The sequence below is a fragment of the Ambystoma mexicanum genome, chromosome 5p (assembly GCF_040938575.1).
Source record: "Ambystoma mexicanum isolate Mex_15411 chromosome 5p, UKY_AmexF1_1, whole genome shotgun sequence".
Classification (NCBI taxonomy): domain Eukaryota; kingdom Metazoa; phylum Chordata; class Amphibia; order Caudata; family Ambystomatidae; genus Ambystoma; species Ambystoma mexicanum.
Window position 1 is genome coordinate 33,798,460 of NC_090930.1, and position 26,785 is coordinate 33,825,244.

General features: G+C 46.6%; 1 protein-coding gene across 5 annotated transcripts in view; it reads left to right on the forward strand.

The window, feature by feature from the left end:
* The window catches only part of MED12 (mediator complex subunit 12), a 1,704,158-nt gene that overhangs the window by 512,101 nt on the left and 1,165,272 nt on the right, over nucleotides 1–26,785 (forward strand). For all 5 annotated transcript variants that reach the window (XM_069612388.1, XM_069612385.1, XM_069612387.1 and 2 more), the window contains exon 17: nucleotides 13,685–13,803. In XM_069612388.1, the coding sequence (XP_069468489.1) occupies nucleotides 13,685–13,803 (119 nt within the window). The remainder of the gene's footprint in view (nucleotides 1–13,684; nucleotides 13,804–26,785) is intronic.

The window sequence follows — 26,785 nt, forward strand, 5'->3', positions numbered from 1 at the left end:
GCCCAAGCCAACTGCCTTGACATCCCGCGTTTTAATCTCCAAAGATCTGGTGGAACCAGCTTCCCCATCCTGGCAGCCAAACTTTGGAACTCACTCCCCAATGACCTTAGAGCAGAACCTTCCTTCCTGAAATTCAAATACCTTACCAAAGCATGGCTATCCGCCCAAGACTGCTAACACCAGCTTACTGCCCTACTTGCACTTTGACCTACTCTGCATCCCTTATTAACTATCCTGTAAATCACTGCCTTATCGATATTCATTTGAATGTATATTTTGTAAATTTTGTAAATCTTCCTGTAATAATCTTGTATTACTCTGTCACATTGCCTTGTCATGCTTTCATCTTGTTGTAACTAAGTTAAGCGCCCGGTTGCCCCTGGGCCTGGTGCGCTATAGAAATAAATAAAATACAAATACAAATACTAGTAAAGTCAATGGTGACTTTACATGCCCTGGGAGACAGTAGTCAGTCCCAGGGTATGGAGTCTATACTGGGGGGTCACTATGACACCCCTGTGTTACTGCACTGAGGGTGCTGTGTAACACACATCACAAAAACACATGAAGCCCTATGGAGTAAAAGACCCCATAGCTCATTAAACACATCTGGAGTCAAAGGAATACACTCAAATCATGTCCAAGAGGGAGGGTAAAAGAGTCTCACTCTTGGCAGGAGAAAAAATAAACCCCAAAAATCCAGCAAAGCTGCTGGGGGACTCACTAGGTTAGGAATTTCAGCCTAAACATAGAATTCCCCCGAACAGTTGCACATCTTGAGCATTGGACTAACTTTAACTACAATCATTCAACAACCCTTCCCCTGCCCCCTTACCCCCTCCCTGTTCCCTTGTGGCACGGACCAGTCTTTCTGCCTTCTGATGAGATTGTTGAATTCTATTTTAGTTAACTTCTACATAGGATCAAGGCTCTTCTTTCAGTTTTGCATAGCTCTCAGCAAGTTCGGCCTTAAAAAGTGTGCTTCTCTGACAAAGTCGAGGAAGGGGTCCCAGATAGCCCAGATCTTCAGGTACTTGCCGTCCCTCAGTGCCCCCACCTTCTCCATGGCCATTACATTCTAGATTTTCACCCACCAACATTCTGTTATTGGGCCTTCTGGATTTTCCCAGGCTTGTGCCAGGGTCATCTTTGCTGCCATTAACAGGTGGATGATAAGTGTTGCATTGTTGCCAGTTGCCGCATAAATGTCCTCGACCACTGTACCCAAGTGTATAACTTTAGGTGACACTGGCAGCTGTCTCCCTGTGATTTCCTTTGTGTGCCCCAGGACTTCCTTCTAATACAGGGTCACCTTCGGACAAGACCACCACATGTGGTATAAGTCTCCTTTGCTTCCGCAGTTTCTCCAGCATGTGGGCGGGTAATTAGGGTTCATTTTGTGCAGCCTATGGGGGGTCAGATACCACATAAAACAAATCCTGTGCGCCGTCTCCCTTATGGCAATGCATTTGGAGGATTTCTGTGCACTTTTCCAAATTTGGGGCCACTCCTCCTCGGTGATGGGGTCACCTGTATCTCTTGCCCAGTTGTCCATATAGGGGAAGATGTAATTTTCCTGTGCTCTGTCCAATAGCTTGTACATTTTGGAGACTGCTTTTGTCTAGTCCCCTTCGTGTAGCATTAGTTCCAGGCCTACCGGTGTCCTCGTGGCTGCTTTCTTGATCTCTTTATGCGATATCCAGTGCCAGATCTGAATGAAAGTGTATCTGTCCCTTTCCCCTACTCCAAATTTCTGTTTACAATCTTTGAACTTTAATGGGTTTTCCCCCTGAAAGAAGTCCTTCAGATAGGTTTCTTCCTGTCCCCAATTCTTCCAAAAACTAGGCTGTTTGCCCGGTGTAAAGTTTTGATTATGCGCCATTGGGGTAAAGGGACCCAACCCTGGGATAATGTTTTGTTTTCTCAGTGCTCGGTCCCAGCCTTTTAGTGAGGTCTTGGTTTCCTCTAAAAAGTGACCCTCAGTTTCTCTGGCCCCCACCTGCAACCCGTGTATTGTCCTCAGTGGGATAGTAGTCACCCCTTGCTCGATTCCAACCCATCCCTTTGACATGTCCTCCTTCTTCCAGGCTAACATTGGTGCTATTTGTGCGGCTAGGACATACCTCTCCAGATCAGGGACCCTTAGGCCGCCCAGGCATGGTGGCCTTGTTAGGATTCTTCTTTGAATTCTCGCTTTCCCTTTCTGCCATATGAAGGAAGTCAAATCACCCTGAAGTGCTTTGCATATCTTGGGGGGGGGGTGGGGTGGGGTGGGGTGGGGGTGGGGGGGCTTTTGGGGTGGGACGTGTATTGGAAGCGAGATTACTGTGTATTGGATACACGGCAACCGGGTCATTTTGAGTGCTGCAATGCATGCGAACCAGGATAGTTCCTGGGTGTCCCACCTATGCAGGTCCTCCCTCCGTCGTTTCATCAGGGGTGTAATGTTTGCTCAGTACAGGTTTTTATAAACCTTTTGTTAATTGGATTCCTAGGTACTCTATTGATTCCCTTTCCCAGGTTAGCAGACATCTTGATCCTAGGGCTTCCATCTCCTCTTCCCTCTCTGTGATGTTTCAGGGCCTTAGATTTAAAGAAGTTTATAGTAAACCCTGATACCTGGGCAAATTCCTGTAGGTTATCAAGTGCTCTTGGTAGTGTGTTTTTAGGGTCCCCAAGGAATAGTATTATATGGTCTGCGTACAGTGCTATTTTATGCATTGGCCCTCCACATTTGACCCCTCGTATTTCGGGATCCTGCCTTATTATTTTAGCTATGGGCTCCATTGCCATGGCGAAAAATAAGGGCGAGAGTGGGCAGCCCTGTCTTGTCACTGTGTATTTTAATTTTTGCTCATATTCCCGTTAACCATAACGGTTGTACTCGCCAGAACCATTCTAATGAAATTGGGCTTGCATCCGAATTTCTGTAGTACCAGTTCAGGTACGTCCAGTCCAGGCTGTCAAATGCTCTCCTTGCATCTAAGGCGGCCATGGAGAACCTTTGTCCCATCCCGCTTCCTAAATCTATCCACTGCTTGCCTGATGTTGTCTTGGGTGTGCCTCCCTTTTATGAATCCCACTTGATCAGTGTGAATTATTTTGGACAAAACCCCTGCGAGCCTAGTCGCAAGGACTTTAGCATACAGCTTGACGTCGGTATTAAGTAGGGAGATCGGCCGGTAACTGGTGCAGTCTGTGGGGTCTTTACCCGGTTTGAGTATTAGGATTGTGGTGGAGTCTCCCATATCGGGTGTGACTGTGCCGCTATTTCTTGTGTAATTGAATAGCTTTGTTAAGGGGCCCACCAGTTGGTTATGGAACATTTTATAGTACCCGCTTCCGAGTCCATCCGGCCCCAGGGATTTGTTAGGGGTCAATGCTGTAATGGCATCACTAATTTCCTCTGCCGATATGGGGGCCTGTAGAGTGTTGTTATCTTCCCTTATAATCTGGGGAAGGGAGATCCTTGACAAATATTCTTTGTGTCTGATGGTTTAGGTGTTCGCTTTCTAACCATTATCTCGAGTTTCCCCTTCTCCTTAGTGCATAACTCCCCCTTTTCGTATTTTAGTTGAACTATTTAATTGCAGGATTTTTGTTTGCAGAGTTTGACTGCTAAAAACTTGTTCGCTTTGCTGCCCTGAACATAGTATGTCGGTTTGGTGTTGAGTAGTGCTTGTGCTGTGCGTTCTGCTACGTGTGCTTCTATATGGGCTCTTGCTTTCTGGACCAGTCTAAGTGTTTTTTGAGATTGCCTAGTTTTGTGTTGTGTTTTTGCTTCATTTAATGCCGTTTCCAGTTTCTTTTTAATGAGCCCTCTTTCCCTCATATATGTTGTTGCTTGTGACATGAATTCACCCCGGACCACTGCTTTCCCGGTGTCTCAAATTACCTTCCAGTTTGTTTCCCCATTATCGTTCTCTTGGAAGTAATTCTGAATCGTCTCCTCCATGTGCACCCTAAGGGCCAGGTCCATCAGAATAATCTTGTTCAGTCTCCAAGGCTTATGGCCCTTATGAGCGCTTTGGGCCATTTCCATTTGTACCAGGACTGGGGCATGATCCGACACATATTGGACCCCTGTTTCCACTTTACTGATGCACGGGATCAGGGTTGCTGAGATCAGCACCATGTCGATTTCGAGTAGCCCTTGTGCACCGCTGAATAATGGATGAACTCTTTATGTTGTCTGTGGAAAAACCTCCATGTCTCAATCACCCCCAGGTCCCTGAAGAGTTTGCCTAACGCTTGTCTGTTTCTCGCATCTGCGGCTGTGGGTGGAAGAGTTTTATCCAAGGTGGGGTCCATGACACAGTTAAAGTTGGCACCAATTACTATCTGGCCTTCACACCAGCCCCCCAGAGTTTTTAGTATGTCCCTCAGGAATAAGTCCCGTCGCTCATTCGGGCGTAAATTGCAATTAGCGTGTATAGTTGCTCCTGTAGTATCCCCTTTAGTATTAGATATCTCCCTTCCGGGTCTCTGTGTATCGCCTGTTTTTTAAATATCAATTTGGCCTTGATTAGTATGGCTACCCCTTTGGTCTTTCTCCCACCGAGGCAAAGTATTGCCGGGGGAACGCGCTATGGTTCAGTCTTCCTTCATCCTCAGGAAGGAGATGTGTTTCCCTCAGGAAGGCGGTTGAAGCCTGCAGGTCTGTAAGTCTCATCAGGATCGATCAGCGTTTGACTGGTGAATTTAGGCCTTGTACATTGAGTGAAACTAAGTTCAGTTCAGCCATTTAGTTTGTGTTCGTGATCCTTTGCCAGTATGCTTCCTCCAATTGTTTCTTCCTTTCCTCTGTGCCTTTATTTGTCCATGCCATTCCCCAAACTTGCTTAACTTTGTAACTTTTCTTCCCCCCGCCCCCGGTTTCCTCCCCCCTTCCCTCTAGTACCCTCTCCTCCAACTTGCTCCGCCAGGACCTGTGTGTCTCCTGCATTGGTTCCAATATGGTTTGTCTCTTCGCTCCGTCAGAGGGTCGTGCTGTCTTCTGGCATGATTCACTTATTTGTCCTTCTTTTGTCCCAGAGTCGCGCTCCGCGTTTCTCAATTATTTATGGCTTGGTCCCTCCGGGTGACCATGGTCATTTCGGTTGGTGGCTTCTCCCTTTATCTTCCGCGCCACGCTTCTTGGTGGGGGTAGATGATCATTCCCACTGCCTGGGGTTTCCGCTTCAGAGGTTGCGCGTAGGATTTGAATCGGCTGCAATTCCTCTTCCTCCAGGCGTAGGAGTGTCACTCCTTCCTCACAGGTGGTGATGCGTTGTTGCTTGCCTACCCAGGCAAACTGCAGGCCAAAGGGGTATGCCCATCTGTATGCAATTCTCTTGTCTCTTAGTGCCTTTGTGACCAGTGCCATTAGTCTTCTTTTGTGTAGGGTAGATGGGGCCAGATCTTGGAACAGATGGACCTGGGCCCCATTGATAGTGACCGGTTGTAGGTTTCTTGCTGCCCAGCGAGTAGGACGTCATTGCCAGTAGAACGTCCCTAGGTCTGGCTCCTGGCTCTTTTTTTGGGGGGCCAACTCTGTGCCCTCTGTCTATAAGCATGTCCTCTGGTTGGGCGCCTGGTAGGAGGCTGCTGAAGCATGTTTGCATTGTCTCTTTCAGACCTTTATTTCCAGTTGACTCGGCCAAGCCCTTCACTCGTATGTTGGACCTTCGGGATCTGTTTTCCAGATCCTCTGCTTGAAGTTCCAGGTTATGCGTTGCCCTAGCAATCTGTTTCAGGAGTACGCTGGTCTGTTTTGAGTCTTCGGCGATTTCTGAGAACCCTGCTTCTGCTGTGTCTACTCTCTCTCCTAGGTCTGTAATGTCCTTTTTAACTTCCTGTATGGAGGAGCGAAGATCCTCCCTTATTTTCCCTAGTTCTTGGGGGGGACTCCATCGTATGGTTCTCCATTCCCTGAAGACATTCTTTGAGTTCCTCTTTATTCAGCGCCATCTTTGTGGCTGCTTTCGTGGACTGCTGGATGTCGTGCTCTTCTGTTGTCTCATCCTGGGGTTCCTTTGTCCGGTACCGTCCCCAACAGTGTTCCAGCTGTGTGTTTTTGCTCTATATGGGACGTCTTTGGACTTGGTTTTTATCATCTGTGTTTGTCCCGGGGGGGGGGCCCTATGGGAGTGCAGATTTTTATTGAGTTTTTGGGATCTGCCAATTTGATTGCCGCTGTCCGAGCGTTGTGGGGGGTGCTGTATAGTGGGTACCCCGTTCCGGTGGAGTCAGTGTGTTCCGACGCTTGTAGATTGCTCCAGGTATGGGTGCAGGGTTTTCGTCGCCTCTCAGAAGGTTTGGATGTCTGGTCCCTGGATGGGTACTACGAGTTTGCTACTATGGCTATGTAGTCTTTGCATCTGCTGCTTGGAGGCCACCAATTGTTATGGCGGGCCGGGTGACATGAGGAGAAGCTTTTATGGGTTGGTATATTTTGCGGGTTGGGCCGGTTCAGTTATCCCCCGATGGGGTAGAGTTTATACAGTTATGGTGGGCTGGTTGGGAGAAATGTCCGTGGGGGTTAGGTTAGTTGTCAAATACCCCTTATGTCTGTGCTGCGGATGATTTCCGCTGTGAGGCTGCCTTAGGGCCCCTCCAGGGGGACCTGCAGTAGTCTGCTTCTGCGCCACACCCCTCTTCTCTCCTGCTTACCGTTCATGGAAGCCTGTCTGTCTCTCTCCTCGTTGGCTCTGCTGTGGATTGTGCTACGCTTCTGTTGGGCACAGACTGTGCACTTCCTCTATCTCACGTTGGGCCTATGTTATTCCTTGGAGGCCATTGGGTAGCATGCATTACCTTCAGCACAGTGGGCGAGAGCTGAGGGTCCACCGCCGCTAATCACCTCTGCGTTGCTTTCGCGGGTCCCGCTTTTTCCTGCTCCTTCCCGGACTGCTGGGTCCAGATACTGTTTCAAGGCGATTTGCGGTCAGGCCCACCCCGCACGCCTGGTATCCACTCTATATTATTTTTTATTATTATTCTTTTCTTGAGTGATCCTGGGGGCCCAAGTCAGTTTGCTATCTATTATTTCAGCCCAAACTCTCCTCTCCGAACCCCTCTGTGGCTGAAGAAAGACCACACGAGGGGCATGTGTGGGGCCCAGCTCCGCTCTCTTCTCCTTCTGCTTTGGCTTCCCGGACGGGCGCCGTCACCCTCTGGGCCCCCCGCGCGGCTGCTTGTGTGCGCACTTACTGTTGTCCTGGGTCCTCTCCTCCAGCCCGGATTCACTCTGCCCTCGCCACGCCCTGTTGTCGCACTGGCGACCTCCCTTCAACTGGGTGGTTGTGCCCCTTCGTTGTGGGATATCCCGACTCTTCTCGTGGATGGATGCGGTGGGTCCGCAACGCTGTCAGCTAAAGCTGGTCCGCTCGACATCGGCACTCTCTCCAGGGCTGCCTGCCTCTCCATGGTGGTGGGGCCGCTGTAATGTCCCGCCGTTCCCGGTAGCACCAGCCTATGCCTGGGCGCAGAGGTGCTGGGGCAGAGGTGCTGGGCCACCCCCACGGTCTGACTGCTCCAGAACAAATCCAGGTAAGCCTGCAAGGTAGGGGGGCCGTTTCACCTCACCTCCAGTAATGGTGTTTGCCGCTCTGCGTTTCAGCGCTCGCCATTGTCTGTCCCTTGTCTGATTTCAGTCAGAGTTGGGTTTAGTGTGGCTTCTCACTCCTTACAAGTGTTTTGGTCGTGGAAGGACTTGCTTTCTGCTGCTCAAGACCGCTTTTGACACCGTTAGTTTTCCCGCTCGGACGTAGCTCGGAGGAGCATGTCTACCCTAGACGACGGCCATCTTGGAATCCAGCACACCCTGTCTTACAATAGAGTGCTGGAGGGGTTACTTAGTATCCCCTGTGTCTAAATTATCATGTAACATCTTTTATGTTACCCTTTCCTCAATTGACTGGCTGGTGGCAGTGGTTTCGTTTTGAGCTATGAAGGTTTGCATTTACCGTGACCGTTCGCGGACCCGGTAATGTTAACCGCGGGAGCCATCTTTTTCAAATTGACAGCTTTGATGGTACCAGTACAGTATTTGTATTTTGTATTTTATTGATTTATAAAGCGCCTTACGCCAAAGCGCTGTACATGGAACAACATAATACATAAGACATGAACGATGAAACTGTTGCAGCATTACAATATGAATCAATCAAACAACAAAACGGTGACAAGAGCAGTTGACTGAAAGGGAGGGAGGAAAAGGAGATGGGACAGGTTGGGGGGAGTGAAGGAGGAGGGCAGGAGGGGGAGGGGAGGGCAGGGGAGAGAGTCAGGGAAAAGAGTAAAGGGGGAAGTAGAAGGGGGTAGGGGTTTCAAGGAGGAGGATGGAGGAGGAGAGATTTAAGGGAAGTGCGGAATGAAGGGAAGGTGGGGGAAGAACGAATAGCGAGAGGAAGGGAGTTCCAGTGTAGAGGAGCTAAGAACTGGAAGGAGCGAAAACGGGAGGAGGCACAGGAGGGGTGGGGGTCCCCCGACATACAGTGCAGGAGTCCCCTGACATCCGCCCTCTTGTCCCCATGACTGAGGCCCAGGAACAGATAAATCTGCAGAGCTGCACAGGAACAGAAGTCTTCAGCTGCATCTTTTCTTTTTCTTCTTTACTAAGGTACTGTAAAACTAGCCTAAGAGAACTTACCTCTTATTGTGGAAGTGCTTGTAACTTCTGCAACTCGCAAGTTTAATCAGCTTGTGGCACTACATTTAGTTCTTCTTTTTATCAAAGACTCCTAAGAACTTGTGCAAAGACTTTTCCAGTTACTTAGATGAATTGCTGCATCCTATACAAAGACTTTGTCCTATTGACTTTGGGTTAGCCTCTTGAATTGAATGGCTCTTCTAAGTGCTATCTGAAAGTATTTGCCCTGCTTATGAATATTTGTAGATTCTTGTATTCTAATAACCTTTGCCTTTTACTTACTTTTAAAAGAGTATTCTGAATGCCAACAGTAAGATATTAATGTCCCCAGCACCCTTGTTACTGAAGTCACCTGTGGGTGTAGGTTGTGTCTCGGGGCCATCCCAAAAGGGTATTGTCTGATTCAGAAACTCAGTGTACAGTATTGAAGTACATTTGTGTGTTGCTATCCTATTGCTCGCTTCTGAAGAAGGCTTTATAACTGACTGATAAATTATTAATTGGTTATGCAAGAAACCTTGAGTGTAAGAGTTTATTTGTATAACTGTGAATATTTGTAACTCCACTACAGCTCACATTTTCCCTCTTGAGATAAGCCTGGCTGCTCAACACGCTACCAAAACTGTGCAGTACAAGCTTATACCAAAGGCTGGGTTGCCTATACCTGTAGTCATAATTGCTTGTAGTGTTCCCTGAGGGTACTGCATTCAAACTTTGCCTTACACTGGTGGCAGGCGGTGAGGATATATTGTAGAGTTGTTAGAGTTTACTTTACCTTTGTTCAAATAGTAACCTTCACAAGGCTAAGCTCCACTAGAAAAGCAATTGTAACAGGCCAGATATGGATAACCTCAGACAGGAAGCCCTGATCATTTTGACAGTAGAGCAACTGAAAGAAATGTGTAAAGTCCGGTATTTCCTGTTAAAGGAAACATGAAGTCTGGGTAGTAGGCCTGTCACACCTACTAATCCAGGAAATGTGGGAAATGATGAGGATGATTCAGAGTCTAACTCTAATGTTATTGAAGAGTCCGAAGAGCTAGGAGTCTCGGGATGTAAGCCCCTCTGCACCTCAACAAGCTCTTAGGCCACAACCTTTAGCCACAGGGACCTTACCAGGTCCAGTACTGAGTCCAGAATGTGTGTGTCTTGAAAAAATGAGACCCAATTTAAAATGTAAAAGATTACAAATCCAAGCTGAAGCCAAACATCATGATCTCAAACTAAGGGAAATGGAATTACAACATGCTCTCGAAATGAAGAAATTCTCTTGAAAATGCTTCTATCCCAGAGTCTTCCAGTCCTACAAGAACTTGCATGCCTAAGGAAGCCGCGAGTATGTATGAGGTGAAACTTGATATTTTGGATTGGTTGAGTGCTTTTGAATATAATTATGGGGTTCAGGGTTTCACATGGAATCGGCTGATTCCTTGGCTTTTGTCTAGGCTCCCCCAGGTTGCAACTGATGTGGTAATGGAGGCGGAGGAACTTGAAAGATTGGAGTATGAAAATGTGAAGCTAGCTTTGATAGCTAGATTTGGGAAAACTCTTCCCAGTACCTTAGGTTTAGGACCCTCAAAAAGACTGATGGTACCCCTTGGGCTACCAGGGTGTGTGAATGTTTGAAAAACTTAGATGGTTGGGTTAAGGGTTATAGAGTGAAAGTTTTTGAAGGAATGAGAAATCTGTTTTTGTTGGAATCTATTTTTGATGCCTGCTCTCCTGAGCTGAGACAGCACTTGGCTAACTCTAAAGAGATTGATCCCAAGAAGCTAGCAAAGGCTGCTGACTTGTGTGTTGCCAACAGGGCTACTCACAAGGATTCTGTGGCCACTCATAAAAAGGATGAGGGGAAGCAGCAAAAGAAAGATGACAAAGAGAATTGAAAAACCTCCAATCCAAAAGAGGGCCACAAACAGAAAAAGGGTAAGCCCCATGGGAAGCCAGGTCAGTCTGGTGATACCGGTGGTGCCAAACTAGAGGGAGGTCAGCGGCCCCCATTTGTCAAAACATTTGGCAAATGTTATGCTTTTGGGTCAACTGACCATGTAAAAGGGGATCCCAGATGCAAGGGTAAAACGTCAGGGGTCCACCCTGCCTCCTTAGCCTTCATCCCTGAGGGAGAAGTACATATGGCAATTGGAAACCTGCAACTATTGGCTGAAGGCCCCATTGGAGTCTCTGCTAGTGTTTCTTTAGTGTCCCTGGGAACAGCAGAATATAGATGTGTATAACTCTATTCCAGATAACACAAAAGAATACTACAAGGACAGTACTTGTAAATGGTCTGGAAAACCCTGCCATTAGAGACACTGGGACCAGCATCCCAGTGGTAGATTAACAGTTCTTAAAACCTGAGGATGTTGCTAAGGCACCCAAAGGTCCCACCAAGCTTGCTGGATGACCTATCCAGATGGTTCCAATACTACCAGCTCTCATCCAGTGCAACAACATGACTGTAAGAATACCTGTTAGTGTACAAAGTGAGGTGCCTGGGAGAGTCCTGCTGGGGAATGACATAGAGACTGTTGGAGTTGTATCAATCACCCCCAGGCCTCCCAGTAAAAAGAAGCAGGCACAGCCAATCGAGGCCAGAGAGCTCACTTTAAATGACTCTGTGGGTTGTTACAGAAGAACCTATAACACCCGGTCCACAGGAGAAGCCAACTTCTATTTCCAAGAAGAAAGAGATAAAGGGGAAACCCACGGTCTCAGGAAACCAGAAAGATAGCACTCCTGTGCATCTAACCAGGACATCCCCGAGAGGACAGTCCAAAGTTAAACCTGTGACTACTACACCAGCTGAGGCTGAGTGTGAGAACCGAACCAGGAGAGGTTAAGTCAGCTGCTGAAGATTCAGAGCTGGAAGACCTTCCCCCTGTTGGAGATCTGGATCCTAAAGACCATACTGAGCTGCTGTCTTTACTGGCAGAAGTTGGTCCCTGTCGGGCAGACTTCAGCAGCGGTCAAAGAGAGTGTCCTACTCTTGAAGGACTTTGCCAGTAGGCAGCTTCCCAGCTGGAAGGGCAAGTGTGAGGGAATCACAGGTTGTACTGGAAGCATGGCCATCTCTACAGTGAACCTACTGAGTCTACCCCAGGAGACTTGTAGTACCCCAGGAGGTAAGACATCATTTTCTTCAGTTAGCCCATGAGATTCCTTTAGCTGGTCACTTAACTTTTAAGAAGACCAAGGAAAGGATTTCTCTTTATTTCTACTGGCCTAAATTGGGGTCTGATGTAGATATGTTATGTAGGAGCTGTCACACTTGTCGGGCATCTGGCAAGAATATGGCACCCTTGGTGCCCCGCCCAGTGGTGGAAGTCCCTTTTGAGAGGGTAGGAATCGACAGTGTTGGTCCCTTAGACCCTCCCACATCTTCAGGCATCCGATTTATATTGGTTGTGGTAGACCATGCTACCAGGTATCCTGAAGCTATACCTATGAGGACTGTTACTGCTCAGGCAGTTGCTAAGGCCCTCCTTGGTATTTTTACCAGAGTAGGTTTTCCTAAGGACGTTATCTCTGACAGGGGATCAAATTTTATGTCCCACTACATGCAGGCCATGTGGAAAAACTGTGGCGTGACCTACAAGTTCTCAACTGCCTACCATCCCCAGATGAATGGGTTGGTAGAGAGGTTTAATAGAACTATGAAGAGTATGATAGGTGCTTTAGAAGAACCCCTTAGAAGAAAGTGGGACCTTCTACTGCCTTTCTACTGGGAACTTCGTCTTCGTTGCTTATAGAGAAGTCCCTCAGGAAGGGGTTGTATTCAGTCCCTTTGAACTCCTCTATGGTCATCCGGTTGGCCCTAATCAAAGAAGGGTTGGAGAGTGCTCCTTCCTACAAGCCAGTGAGAGTCACTGACTATGTGTTAGGTCTCCGAAGGACAATGACTCACATGATTACAGAAGCTTCAGAAAACTTGAAAGCAGTTCAGGCTTTGGTGAAGCATTGGCATGACCAGAAGGCAAATATGGTTGAGTTCACTTAAGACCAGCTAGTCCTTGTTAAGGTACCTACAAGGCAGAGGGCCTTGCAGGACAAATGGATTGGACCCTTCAAGGTAGTGGGAAAACTTGGGTGCTTAAAGAAGGACCTTTCCACAAAGAAATGGCGAAAAAAGAAGACTGCAGCCATTTTGACAAGAATGGCACCCTTGGGTGCTTTACTGCAACTGCGAACACAGCCCGCTGTAAATGCACACCATGGTAGTTAAAACGAAACCACTGCCACCAGCCATTCAGTGAGGAAAGGGTAACAAACAAGGTTACATGAGAAGCTAGACAAAGGGGAGACTAGGTAACCCCTCCTGCACCTTATTGTAAGATAGTGTATGCTGGGTCTAGAAAGTTACACATTTAAGTAATGTCAATTTCACTTCACTGCTCTTGGAAACAGTAGTTTATCCAAGAGAAGGTATTTAAACCTTTGGGAAATCTTAGACTTCCTTGGGCCACTGCACTGAAGGTTATGTGACCCAATGTAAAAGATGATGCCTATGGAGTTTCTGACTCCACAACCAAAAGAAACACAGTGTACAAAATCGCATTAAAATACATGAGAGAGTGGGAAAAAGGGTCTTGCTCTTTCCAGGTTAAAAAAATCAAGTTCTCAAAATCCAGCTTGGGGGTCTGTAAGGTGGAGGGAATTGGCACATTTCCGAGAATTGTCCCTAACAGTGGGGCATTGAGGAAAGTGGGGGGGGGGGCACCAGAATCAGACTTCTGGTGACTTCAGCAGCAGCACAAGTTTAAGTTCCTCTGCACTGGCTGCACATTCAAACCTGCCAAACCCCTGGAAAGGATGGAAGGTCAACATTAAACTAGTATTTGTTCTTTCTTAGTGATGCTTAAACTGATGAAAATGAGATGATACATTAGCAAAAATATCCCTATCCACTATAAACACTTGGCTTGCACTGAAGTCGTATATGATCTGGATATCTGAATCTATCCGAGGCCCTGCTTGTTTGCTTGTGTTTACATGATGGTTATGTCTTACAAAAGATCTTTGCTTGTTGCATTCATGGTCTTCCTTTGATTGTAGGTGGGGAGGAAGGCCAAAAGAGGAAAAGGAGCAAGCCAGAAGCCTTCCCTACGGCAGAAGATATATTTTCTAAATTCCAGCAGCTGTCTCATTTTGATCAGCACCAAGTCACCTCTCAGGTAGTTCCAACTCTCCCCTTGATGTGTCCTTCTAGCTGATAATGAGAACTGGGACATTCCATAGTTATTTGTTTCGTAGAGATTTTTACTGTCAAACCAAAACGGACATTGATATAATGTTCTGTGATCGCTTTGATTAATGGGGTGGTAATTCGTTTAATGTATTAAAACATAATAATGAGAACCTTGAGTTCTCGGAAGGCAACCATATTGAGCAAAAGATGTTTTGATATTTGGTTGTATGGTGAAAAGACCTAAACTGTACATCTGGGAGGATTCCCTGAATCTTTGGGTTTTTCCCCACATCCTGTGTGCTTTTAGCATGTGTCCTAATCCAAGGCCTCATCTGTGTTGGGTGAGATTTTCATAGTAATGATAAATCTTCTTGACCTGGGTCATCCCGAGAACTTTTTTGCTTTACTGGTGGATTCTTTTTCCGTATACCTCAGTGAGTGGGAACCCTTTTCAGCAGCCAGCCTTTTAAACTTTGTATGGGTGTCATTTTTAAGACTCTCCATAGTGTCTTTATAATTTCATCCTCTGTCCACTTTTGGTGTAAACCCTTCTATTGTTGCAGGGTTGCCCTTAAACTCCCCTTTTAACTTTCTCTGGCTAACCTTGTGAAAACTTCAGCTCCCAGGGGTAGAAAGGATCTTTTACATTTTATTTGGTGAAACCAGCACCCCCCATCTTATGTGGAGTGCTGGGGAGATGGAAGGTATTCCCTTTCACATTAAAAGAGTAGCAATTCTGTTACAGGGACAAGCTTACTGTTATGAAGTGACTTCCAGGCTTCTTGGGATTACTTATGTTTATTACAAGTACTTAAGTCACAGTTACATGAAGTTATATACATAAGTGGACAGGACATAACACTGGCTCCCATCACCCAGGCTTGGGAGCTCCAACTGGCTGGGTGTGGAACCCTTGGGTAAACATTCAGACATTCACAAGGCAACACTCCACATGACATCACCAGCTCTCACATGCAGAGACAAGCACATCACAACACATCTCATTCCTTTACTGATAAACATTTCAAGCACAACATCTCCCTCTTTTACTGATTCACACTGCACCCACACAGATGCATCAAATAGACACACATCTCCCTTCTTCTCAAACGTCAACCCACACAGACAAGCACACCACAGCATATTCCCCTCCTTTCCACATCCATCACCAGCATGGGGAATATCACTTCTGAGGGACTCTCTCCCTACTTCTATTGGCCACTATCCCTACACACCCACCTATACCTTCATGCATATGGGGTGCTATCTTCAATTACACTGGCGGATACGCAACCTTCAATTACACTGGCGGAGACGCAACCTTCAATTACACTGGCGGAGACGCAACCTTCAATTACACTGGCGGAGGAGTTGCCTCCAATTACTCGGCTGGAGGCGCTACTTCCAAATATTCTGGGGGGCACTACCTCCAATCACACTGGCGGAGGCGCAACCTCCAATCACACTGGCGGAGGCGCAACCTCCAATCACACTGGCGGAGACGCAACCTCCAATCACACTGGTGGAGGCGCTACCTCCAAATACTCTAGTGGAGGTGCTACCTCCAATCACACTGGCGGAGGCGCCACCTCCAAATACTCTGGCGGAGGCGCCACCTCCAAATACTCTGGCGGAGGCGCCACCTCCAAATACTCTGGCGGAGGCGCCACCTCCAAATACTCTGGCGGAGGCGCCACCTCCAAATACTCTGGCAGAGGCGCCACCTCCAAATACTCTGGCGGAGGCGCCACCTTCAAAAACTCTGGCGAATGCGCCACCTCCAAATACTCTGGCGGGCACTACCCCCAATTACACTTTCCTACTCATGTGGGAGGCGCTACCTCCACTATAGTAGCAAAGGCTCTACCTCCTCACTTCATTGTGGCACATCCACCTTCTACACACAGTATGGGCGCTACCCCATTTCACATCTTCTCTGACTCACTTTCACAGCTTCTCTGACTCACTGCTTACACCTTACTTCACCCATTACACTATTTCATAATATCACAAACCTCGCACCTCTCAAAAACCTCCCTTTTAATGGAGAATGACACTCTGAACGAATCTCCTAATCTACACACGTAAAGCCACATTGGAACAACGAGGGAACATAAATGCATCTTATTATGGAGCGATGAAAACTTACATACATTCTCACTGTTATGCTTGGAAACGCTACCTCCCAACTTACCTACATTCTCACTGCTATGCTTGAGAGGGAAGTAGAGTATGCTTGGAGGTGCTACGTCCAAGCAACACCTGTGGTATTCCTAACCATACACACCTCTAACATACCCAAATGGTCACGCAGGCTCTCCACCTTTACCCTGCACAACTGGAGGTACTACCGTCCAGACCGCAGTGGCACACTCACCACATTATTCTATTTTAATGGCAGCGCTACCACCCATACAGCTTTGGTCACTCAACCACAGTGATACTTATATATACACTGAAGTGGCTACCTCCAAACCCGTGTGGCACTTTCACCCACATACAATACATATTTTGGGCGCTACCCAACACTCGACCTCTTTGAAAAACATGTTTTACCCATGTGCACCATTCCATACATGAGTCATATAAAACATTTTGCATTACCATTTTGCAAAAATTACCATCCTAATAATTTAGTATTATAAATTACATTTCCTAAAATCCATGGCAAGTTTATCTACCACCCTACACCTTTGTGGCACTCGCCCACAAACACTTGTCTCTACACTGCCTAACAACTCAACTTCATAGTGACATTTGCGTACACAACCCTTATGGCGTAACGAAGAAATATGCGCATTAATTCCTACATATCCATGTTGTGCTGCAACCTACCCTGCAATCCCTCAAAGGGTTACTCTAACCTCTCTCTCACCCTGCTACTGACTCGCATACATCTACACATATTGTGCATGTTCAGAATGTCCAAATTAGTCCTTTTGAACCTAAAATTCCTCAACTGTGTTAAATTTAATTAGCTTTTAACCTCACTTCCTGCACGCATGCTTACCAATCCTTAATCTGTTAGAAAACTCGGTTGGTAACACAAACTTAATGCAGAAACAGTTAAAGGATACACGTTGCTGCTCCTGAATGTCCAATGTTATCTTCTGAAAGATAAGATTTGTGAACATGGGAATCACTTAAACATAAAATGATACACTGCAGCCATTACTTCAAACGTGGTCCTTGTGCCTCCTCTGCAGTCCCAGCACCTTGATGCACCATAAGCCAAATTTGCTGCCTTCCCTTCACCAGGAACGACACTCATGAGGACAATAATGACGTCCTTGGCACATCCTATAGTAGACTTCAGATTTCCTACTGCGCTCTTATTCCTGCCTGATTTTCCGACTCACTGACGTGCTCAGCAGTGCTCTACATCTCTCAGCCGGATAATACCCATAGAATCGAAGGCACACTGTGAAGATGATTCGTAAGGGGTTCCCTCCTCTCACCCCACAACGCACTTAGGCTTCTTCACTCATTTTGCAGAGCAGCCCCGTGCCTTTAGCTCTCCTCTTCCTGTGCACAGCAATGCACGTTCTTTCCTCATAACATTGTTTATTTTATTCTTCATCCTGCCTCGGTTAACGACTTCGGCTACCGGCTGGAATCTGGTACGGTGAGTGCATTCTAATACAAACATAATGCTTGACATTAGAGTTCTATGGCATCGCCGACTCCCTTAGGCAAGCTGTGATGTCGCCAGTCACACCTCTGCCTCAGGGCAATGCTGATCTCCATAAACCAACCGTCACTGAGCTGGTAATACCAGGTACCTCGACCCAGCTCATTTTACCCTTCAACTTCAATATTTTCAAATGGTTCACTGCTTCCAAAACATGGTCCGCTTTTGATCCTTGAAAACAAAGTGGCACGCAAGCAGTTTTCCTGCATCCCTTTCCCTGAGCACATGCTACGAGGCTAGCGCTGCCTGGGTCTAACCTTTAGTTCACATTGTGCTTGGGACGCGCAGCGCCAGTACTCGCTGCTCACTTCAGACTGTCGCTTCAAAATCTTCCCTAACATTGTAGTTGCTTGTTGGGGAACCCCTCCGCTCACTGTCCGCAGTCTCACAGCCTTCTCCAAGTCCCACTTATTGAACTGAAAGCAGACTTGCACTCCTACACGGGAGGATGCTTACTGGGCTTCACATCTTTTCCCAACTCTTACTTTTGGTTTCATATGAGGGTAAACGGCATCACATCACATCTCTGCACTGCTTGACTAGGGAATGATACTTTGACTGGTGAATGGAAACATCACTGCAGAGCTTTCTTCTTCATCCCTCAGTACTTCACACTTGCAATGCAGTCTCTAAAAGGTGACATCTACGCCCAGCATGCCATGCCCAGGAACACCTTTCTACCACAAAGAGTCCCTGCTGGTCATGGCCTCAGCTGTCTTCTCTTGCCCACAGCTCCTTAGCTCCTCCCTCTCTCATGGGAGTCCCCTTCACTATGAGCTTTGTTTAATCTACAGGTTTCTTAAACTAATGGGGCGGCATCCCATTCTTCAGTTTAAGGGCCCAGGTGTCATTTTGAACTTCCTTTTATCTTCACTTAACAGACAACACTTCTGGTTTTACTTTAACAGGCTTGACCTCTTCACACAGATTTCTTCATCTTAAAGGCCTAGCTCCCTCCTTGAGCTTCCCTTCACGGCCCTGCTCCTCTCTTCAGCCCCAGGACCCAGCTCTCCCTCCACTTTATGGGCAGCTGATCCTTCCTATATAGGGCTTCCTTCCTCCCCTTTGGTGCCCTCGGTGATGGGTTCTACTTGTGTTTTGGGGCAGTGTTGTCCTTCTTGTCCAACTTCTTCCTGCACCCCCAGCAGCGCACCCCCAGCAGCAAGCTTCTTCCACTTTCTTCAGTTTCTTTCTCGCATGTTCTTCTTTTTAAGACCAACTATTCGCCAATGTTATGAAGTGACTTTCAGGCTTCTTGGGATTATTTATGTTTATTACAAGTACTTAAGTCACATGACTTAAGACATGAAGTCATATACATAAGTGGACCGGACATAAGTGGCTCCCATCACCCAGGCTGGGGAGCTCTAACCGACTGTGTGTGGAACCCTTGGGTAAACATTACGACATTCACAAGGCAACACTCAACATGACATCACCAGCTCTCACATGCAGATACAAGCACATCACAGCACTTACTTTTAATGGCTGGTGGCAGAGAGACCTTTTATTAATTTGGTACACCTTTATCGCCAAAATGGCCCCCTCCTTTTTTTTTTTACCATTTTAGTATTCCTTGCTATACTCCTTCCTTCCTTCTGCTGACATCCGGGACGGGAAATTCCTTTGTGTGATTTATATATTCGGCGGGAGTCCCTTCGACTCCCGGCCCACGCTCCAGTCTGTCTGTGAAGGCAGGAGTCCAAAACTCTACAGCCCTTTGTGTTCCTCCTTGCCAGAATGGGGAAGAATCCCAGTGGGGGGGCTGGCTGTCCTGATTGGACAACCATACAGCCCCTTGTTGTAAAATGCAGGAAGAGATTGCAGAAGTTGTCCTGTTCCTTTTAAATACACCGAACCTGGAAGCTGAAGACAAGCCGACCACTGGAACCAAATCTGAACAGGATGATGAAGGAAAAGAGGCTGAGACGATTTTCAGCGACGGGAGAGCCTGCTGTAGCCCTTCCTTCCAATCAACCTGGGGACTCCAAAAACGACAACCCCTACCCTGAGCCTGGTGAGACCCACTAGACCTGCATTTTGATCCATCCCACGCCATGCTGAGACCTTGCGGGGCTGCAATACCCTGGGACCTCGAGTCATTGTGCGGTGCACAGTCTTCTGAATTCTAAATCTCGCTGAAACTTTGTGGGCATCCTGCTGAATCTCCAGAGACACGAATCGAGTCCCAAAAGTCCCCTCACCACGTGCTAGACCTTTGTAACGACGAGACTCCGATCAGCGATATTTTGTCTTCTGTGCTCCTGAAGAGGTGCCAAATCCACTTAGCCGCATCCAGCCGTGAGGTAAACCTTGCCTAGAGCCTTCCCCATTGATCCCTGCTGCAAAGTCTCTTCCAAATTCCTGTTTTCAGTACCCACAACAAGGAATCCACCTGTTGGGGAGAATTCTCAGACATGTGCTAATTCCCTTCTACCTTAGAGCCGCCCCTGCTCTTTTGCTGGACTTTAGGACTTAATTTGTATCCTGGAGAGAGTGAGATCTTTTTCCCACTCTCTCATATGTATTTTTATTTGATTTGAACCATGTGTTTCTTTTGGTTTTGCAGTCTGACATACTACATAGGCATCATCTTTACATTGCGACACACAGCACCCTCCGTGCAGTGTCACAGAGAAATCCTTTGGATTTCTGCTAAGGTTTAAATATCTTCTCTTGGATAAACTACTGTTTCCAAGAGTAGTAAAGTGAAATTTACTTTACTTATCTTTTTCTTTTTCTAGACCCAGCACACACTATCTTACATAGAGGGCTGGAGGGGTTACTTAGTATCCCCTTTGTCTACCTGCTCATGGGACATTTTTATGTTACCCTTTCTACAATAAATGGCTGGTGGCAGTGGTTTACATTTTCCTTCCATTATGTGTTTTTACTGCAGGCTGCCCTCACAGCTGCAGTATTGCACCCCTGGGTGCCCATTTTGTTCAAATGGCCCGTTCTTCTTTTTTACCAATTTCTTGTTGTAAAGAGCCTCCTTGAGATTTACTCTTGGTTACAGGAATGCATCCAAAGGTGAATGGCTGACTGGCTGTCCTTGGAGGACAGCCACCCTGCTGTGCGAGTGACAGCTGGTCTGCGAATGAATGGGGGAAACTTGTATAAAAGGTAAGGTCTTTTTCAACCACTGGACGAAGGAACCGAAGAAGAAACCGAAGAAGTAGCTTGCTGTAACCTCCTGGACCGTTGGTTTGCCCGGTGAAGCCGTGCTGCATTTTTGAAGCTCTGAATTTCTAATCGACTATAGAAGCCCTTCAAGGACGACTTCTCCCCTGGGGTTGGTGGGACCAATCAGCCCCAAGACGGACTCAACTGGAACCCCTCTGATTGCTGGCTGTACTTCATTGCTGCTGCAGGAATCAATAGCTAGGGGATGCGAACACCAGAATCTATTCCATCATTTTTAAGTCTGATCTGAGCTTCAGGAAGATCCTCCGGACTCCCTCGAAGCACGACTGACCAAGCCTGAGCCACCTCAATAGACTGCTGGACCTCAGAAGCAAGCAAAGTCCAGAAGGTATCCAAGAACGGCAGTGGTGCTATTTGCAGGTCGATAAAACCGCAAAGTGATGCTGATCTGAATTATTTTATTATTTATCTGAATTGCACGCATTGCTGCCACTGACCTTCGAATCGTAGTGCAGTAGTCCCCAGATGTCGTCCTACTTGTCCCCACGACTTAGGCCCAGTAACAACAGGATCTGCAGGAACTGCAACAGGAACAGAAGCCAGCTGGAACCATTTCTTCAGACTCATGGTACTGTGAACTAAGGGGTACTCATCTCTTGTTGTGTCTAGCTTGCTTGCTCTCACTAGAGACTGCATTTGCGCCCTTTGTCGAGTTGCTTTCAGCTTTGCCCTTAACAAGCCTCCCAGCTTGTGGCCCAACAGCGATTTCTTTTTACAACAAAACTCTTTATCATTGTGCAAGACTTTTGCCCATCTTCAAGAAGTGCCTCAGTTCCCATAGACTTTGCTTTATTGACATTGGCAGTCCTGGGTCCCTGAAGCCTCTTCTTACCCTCTGATTTTGTGTTTTTAATTGTCCCTCCAAAAAGTCATGCATAGCTTACTTGTATAGCTGGGAAAGGGTTAACCTGCATTGCATTGGGGGACTCAGTGCTTACCTGTTTGAGCAACTTGTTAACCATTGTTTCCTTCCCTAAACTTTTCCTTTTTGACACAATTTCAGTATTACCAGTTAAGTGTGAAAAGTGATATATTTATGACTACAGTGTGCTAACTATTGAAGTCATCTCAGGGTGTAGGATTATCTGTGTGCCATCCCAAAAGGGTAACTACGTACTCTATTAAACTGAAGGAGTGTATTGTTTTGAAGTGTATTTTAAGTGTTACATATTGCTCCCTTTTAAAACACTGTTAAATTAATAAATAACTATTTTGTCATGAAACCTTCAGTATAAGTGTTATTTGAGTACTTATCACTGTGAAACTCTATGTTGCAACCCTACAGCTCACATTGACCCCTCTTGAGATGAGCCTGGCTGCTCAGTCACACTACTCACTTGTGCAGCACAGGCCTATACCAAAGGTTGGGTTACTTTTTATTTATTATAATTGTATATTAATTCAACAACTGAATTTTTACAATAATAATTTACCCAAACCTTACAAATACTTGCACAATTTTCCATATATCAAATTTTCCAATTTCCTAAACAAAACATGTAACTAAATGTAACAAGAAAAAAATGTGTCAATTTAAAAGAAAATGAATGTACTCCTACATCCCGTCCCCTTTCCTCCATACTTATGGGACATTCCTCCGCCCTGTGGGATGGGACCAGAGCACTTTGTAAAAGCATCAACATTTTGCAAACATTTTTGTCCTTCCTCCATTTTACACGGGGTACTGCACGCGGCCCTTTCCCCGCCCATCTTGGCTCCACCCCGCCCATCAGTCCTTTTCTCAGCTCGTTCGAGACTGGACGCACTTGCATCTGTGAAAGGTTTTTTCTTCCAATTTCCTCATCTCTGGCTCTCGCTTGCGATCGCTTGATAGTCTCTCTATGCCTTTTCAGCTAGACTTCCCGAATTGTTGTTCCTGTCAGCGACGCTTCACTAGGGCGGATCTGTCAAGACTGATGCTGAAGAATCCTGCAGGAGTGAAGCTGGTCCTCTAAACCCCCTAAGCCTGTCTGCCCAACAATTCTGTAATTATAAAACTACCGGACAGACAAACCCAAGGGGAAAGGGGAAGTGGATTTAGAGAAAAGAGACAAGTCTGGAACTCTCTGGAACTCCTACAGCTGGCACTTCGGTCTGTCTTCGCAGGAAAGATCTGGTATTAGTTTTTTCAGTAGTGTTCCTAAAATAAAATGCAGTTTTAGAACACCTTCTTCTAGTTCAAAACTCAAAACTAATCATGTGATTAATAGATTTAAAATACCTGTAGCCTAAGCTCTGATTGCTGTTAGGCTATTTACTTTCTTTCGTGATAGATGATTAATTGTATGTAATCTGATGTGACTTGACTCTGGTCATTGCTTCTTTATATATATATATATATATATATATTTTCTTCTTATTCACTCTCGAAAATGTCTTAAAAAATAACTAAATCTCTCTCTCTCTCTATATATATATATATATATATATCTCTTTAGAACTTAACTTAAGAAATAAAAAAAAAAAACTATACCTTGTACTATCTTTGTTAAAGATGAGATTATGTGCAAATGATGATTTAAATCGGAAGAAATAAACTTCTTAACTTCTTTAAGTCTGTAATACACCTTCGAAGTTCACTCGTGTCGATACGCGCTTGTGTTGAAGAAAAAATATTTTCTAAAATGGCCGCGACGCAAAACGATGTCTTTGGGTCCTTTTTTCTAATCGCGCGCTTCCAAATGTTCACTGTACGCACTCGCGAGTACTACGCGACTAGCGCGTCCAAAATAAACGAAGAAAAAATTGTATTAGTATTTTAGCTGTTTAATATTAGTAATGCGACGCTAAAACCGCGCGCATAATCAAAAATTACAGAACCAACAGTTTTCACAAAAGTATTGTTCAATCTTGGTTAAAAACAAACATTAAATTTCACTTGCATTCCAGTAATGAAACTTCAAAAAATAAAGTCCAAAGGTCACTTAGATTAGTCTTTTCCTGGATAACTGAATACAGCTGCTCAGCATCAATTCAGTGGCAACTGGTTCTCTGTATACAATGCTTCAGCTTCAGAGTTCTTTGAATATTAGATACTTTCTTCAACTGCAGACTTACATTAACTTGAATACTAAGTACTATGTAAAACTCAATGTTTTTCAGTAAACTATCACTAAAGATTTTAAAATATATTATATCTATAGGAGCTAACAAAAACATGACCTACTCTAATAAAGACTTCAATGAAAGGCAGTTTAGATTTGTAAGCAACATTCTAAATGACATCACAATACTGCCTGCTATTAACTAAGCCAATCACTGTTGAGAAAGTGTTCCACCATCTTAGCTTGGGGACATTTCATCTTTCTAATGAAAGTAAGTTAAGGAAAGAAAATGAAATTAACTAAAACAGAAAATGCTCTAGTTTCTAAACAGAATGTATTTAATATTTTAACCCCTGAAATAGTATTTGCAACATCCTCTTCTCCTAGGAATCTTGCTAATGTGAGATATAGAATGTGAAAACCTGACAGGATCCCCATTCTCTTTGTTTTAGAGTGTTTGGGTCCTGACCACCGGTGGGACTCGTTTTTATTGCGATTCCCTTTCGTTCTGGGCGCTTAAACGTCAGTTAGAGCGGTGGTAGGAGGTGTTTCGGCCTACTCCTCCTACGCATTTCCAATCCTTCATCGACGAGAAGAAGAAAAGCCCGGTAAATTCTTTACTTTTTAGGGCACTCCAACCGAGGGACTGCTTTCGGGGATCTTCTATCTTCCCGGGCTAGAAGGAGCGTCAAGGGCTCTGTTACCGGGGCTTGCCCTGAGGTGCCGTCTAGGCCTAAAAAGTTTTCTCTGAGGGTATCCGTAACGGGCCTGTTGACGATCCGAGGTCCCTCCTGTAGGGGCTCTTTGTAGACCTAGTTCTACTGAGTCGTGGGGTACCGGAGCTTGCTCCGAGGCCTCCTTGATCAGTGCTTCCCTCATTTTTACCGGGGTGTGCCCCGAGGCCTCGGCTGGGCTTGTTGGTACCAAACAGAAGTTCGAGGCCCGGCGTGAAGAGGCTTCTACCGGACTCTGGTCCGAGGCCTCTCGCTTAGAGGCTAAGGCGACCAACAGTTCTGAGAGGCCTGTTAAGGCCTTGTCGGTGAAAGGTGTTCTTCATCGTTCCCGCTCTTGCGGTGACCCCAGAACTGTTGAGGGGGCAAGGAGTGAGGTTTCGAACCGTAATTCCTCCTTTACTGGCAGTGCCGAGGTCCTTCCTATGAAGGCTAGTTTGGCTATTAGCATGTCACAAAAACATCCTAGGCCACACAGTACCGGCTCGTCCGAGGTTTCATGTGTTAAGGCTAAAATGAAAACCCCTGCCTCACTTCCACACATGTTGCAGTTCTCCTCAGGTGCCGACAAAATGGCAGCCGTTCCCGCCAAGACCATGGCGGCCATTTTGGATACAACCCTTAAGAATACGCCATCGGCCTTAGGTGTAGGGGGTGCTCTTTCAGGTGAACATCCGTTTCCTAGTGCACATCCGTTTCGTCCAGTTTATAACTGGAACGCTCGGATGCCTCTACCGCACAATGTCTCGCTGCCGACGGCATCAGCGCCCTTGATTTATGTAGACAACCGTGGGGAAGGGCCCTCTTGGCAACACTCTCCCCTGCACCCTTGGAATTACTCTCCTCATGAAAGGTCACGCCTAAGTCATCGGCGGAGGACGTGTTTTTCAGCAAGTTTCAGAAACTTATGCGTTCCGACCCCATGATTTGTAATGGGCCGCTATCTTGTAACCCTCAAGCAAGCCCGCATACGTATTCTTCTCAGCGCCTCTATGCCCACGGGTTGCAGCGCGCTATACAAATACTAAAATAAATGAAGGAGTACTTTAAGGGCCTGTTTAGGGAGATATGCCCGTCTGCGCCAAATGTCCTGGCTACGCTGCCTGTGCCTCTGCCGGCGCCGCCTTTACTGGCTGGGCCTCCCCCAACTCTTCCACCCCCGCCTCTATTGTCCCCAGTGGACAAGGCGATTGTGGTGCCGGATATGACTCTACCTGATCCTGATCTATCGGATGATGTACAGGGCGATCAGGACAGCGAAGACCAGCCCCGCTCTATCAGAGCCGTTCATGACTGGGTGCTGGGCATATGTCGGTTGGATGTTCCAGTACCCGAGGCACCCGCTCCGCAGGAGGGCGTGCTTTCGGGGGCGTTCACCTTGTCTCCTTCGGAGCGTACCGGCTTGTATTTGCAGAAGGACGTTTTGGCTGAGGTCCGTAGAGTATGGGAGAAAACGCACTCTGGACTTTTTGTCAATAAGAAAATTGATACGCGCTACGGAAGAGGTGGCCTTAGCATCATGTCCACCCCCCCTCCACGGTCGTGTCTGCGGCCACTTTACAGTCCAGACCTGCGGCACCCTTCTCTACGACGGCTACACAGGTCCTGGGTAAAGAGGATAAGCTCCTTGACTCCCTTTGGAGGAAGATTTTTGGTAACTCAGCCCTGCAATTGAGTCAGGCCAATGCAGAACTGGTGTTAGCGGGGGCGGATATGAAAATGTGGAAAGGTCTGTCGGAGTTTGAGGAATTCATCCCCGCTGAAAAGGTTGAGGACCTCCAAGGCAGGTTTGTCGGATGCCAGGGTCCTGGCTCAGGATTTGCTGGAGGCGGCAGCTCATCACGTCGACACTTCGGCTCGAGGCCTTATGCTTGGAGTGGATACTTCTCGTCAGGCTTAGCTGCACGCCCCTAAGTTCTCCAAGGAGGTTCAGGATAAGGTTTTGGATCTGCCGTTTGATAGCAAGGAGCTTTTTTTATTTCACAACGGATGTGGAGCTGACCAAAACGAAGGATAGCACCCAGACTGATAAGTCCTCGTCTGTCCTGGTGAAACCACCTTTTAGGACACAGAGGCCGTTGTCACAGCCCCGGCCCTCCTCTGTCTTTAGGGGTTTTCTGGACCTATACCTATACCTGGAGTCAATACCCCTTTGGGAAATTCACGCTGGAGGCAGCAACGGAGTCGATATTTCTCCCGCTCCTCAGCCGCCTCCTCCGGTTCAGGTGGTGCTGCCACCGAAAAACCAGCCAAATGAGGGTTCTCTGCGCTCGCACGAGACCCAGTTGGGAGGAC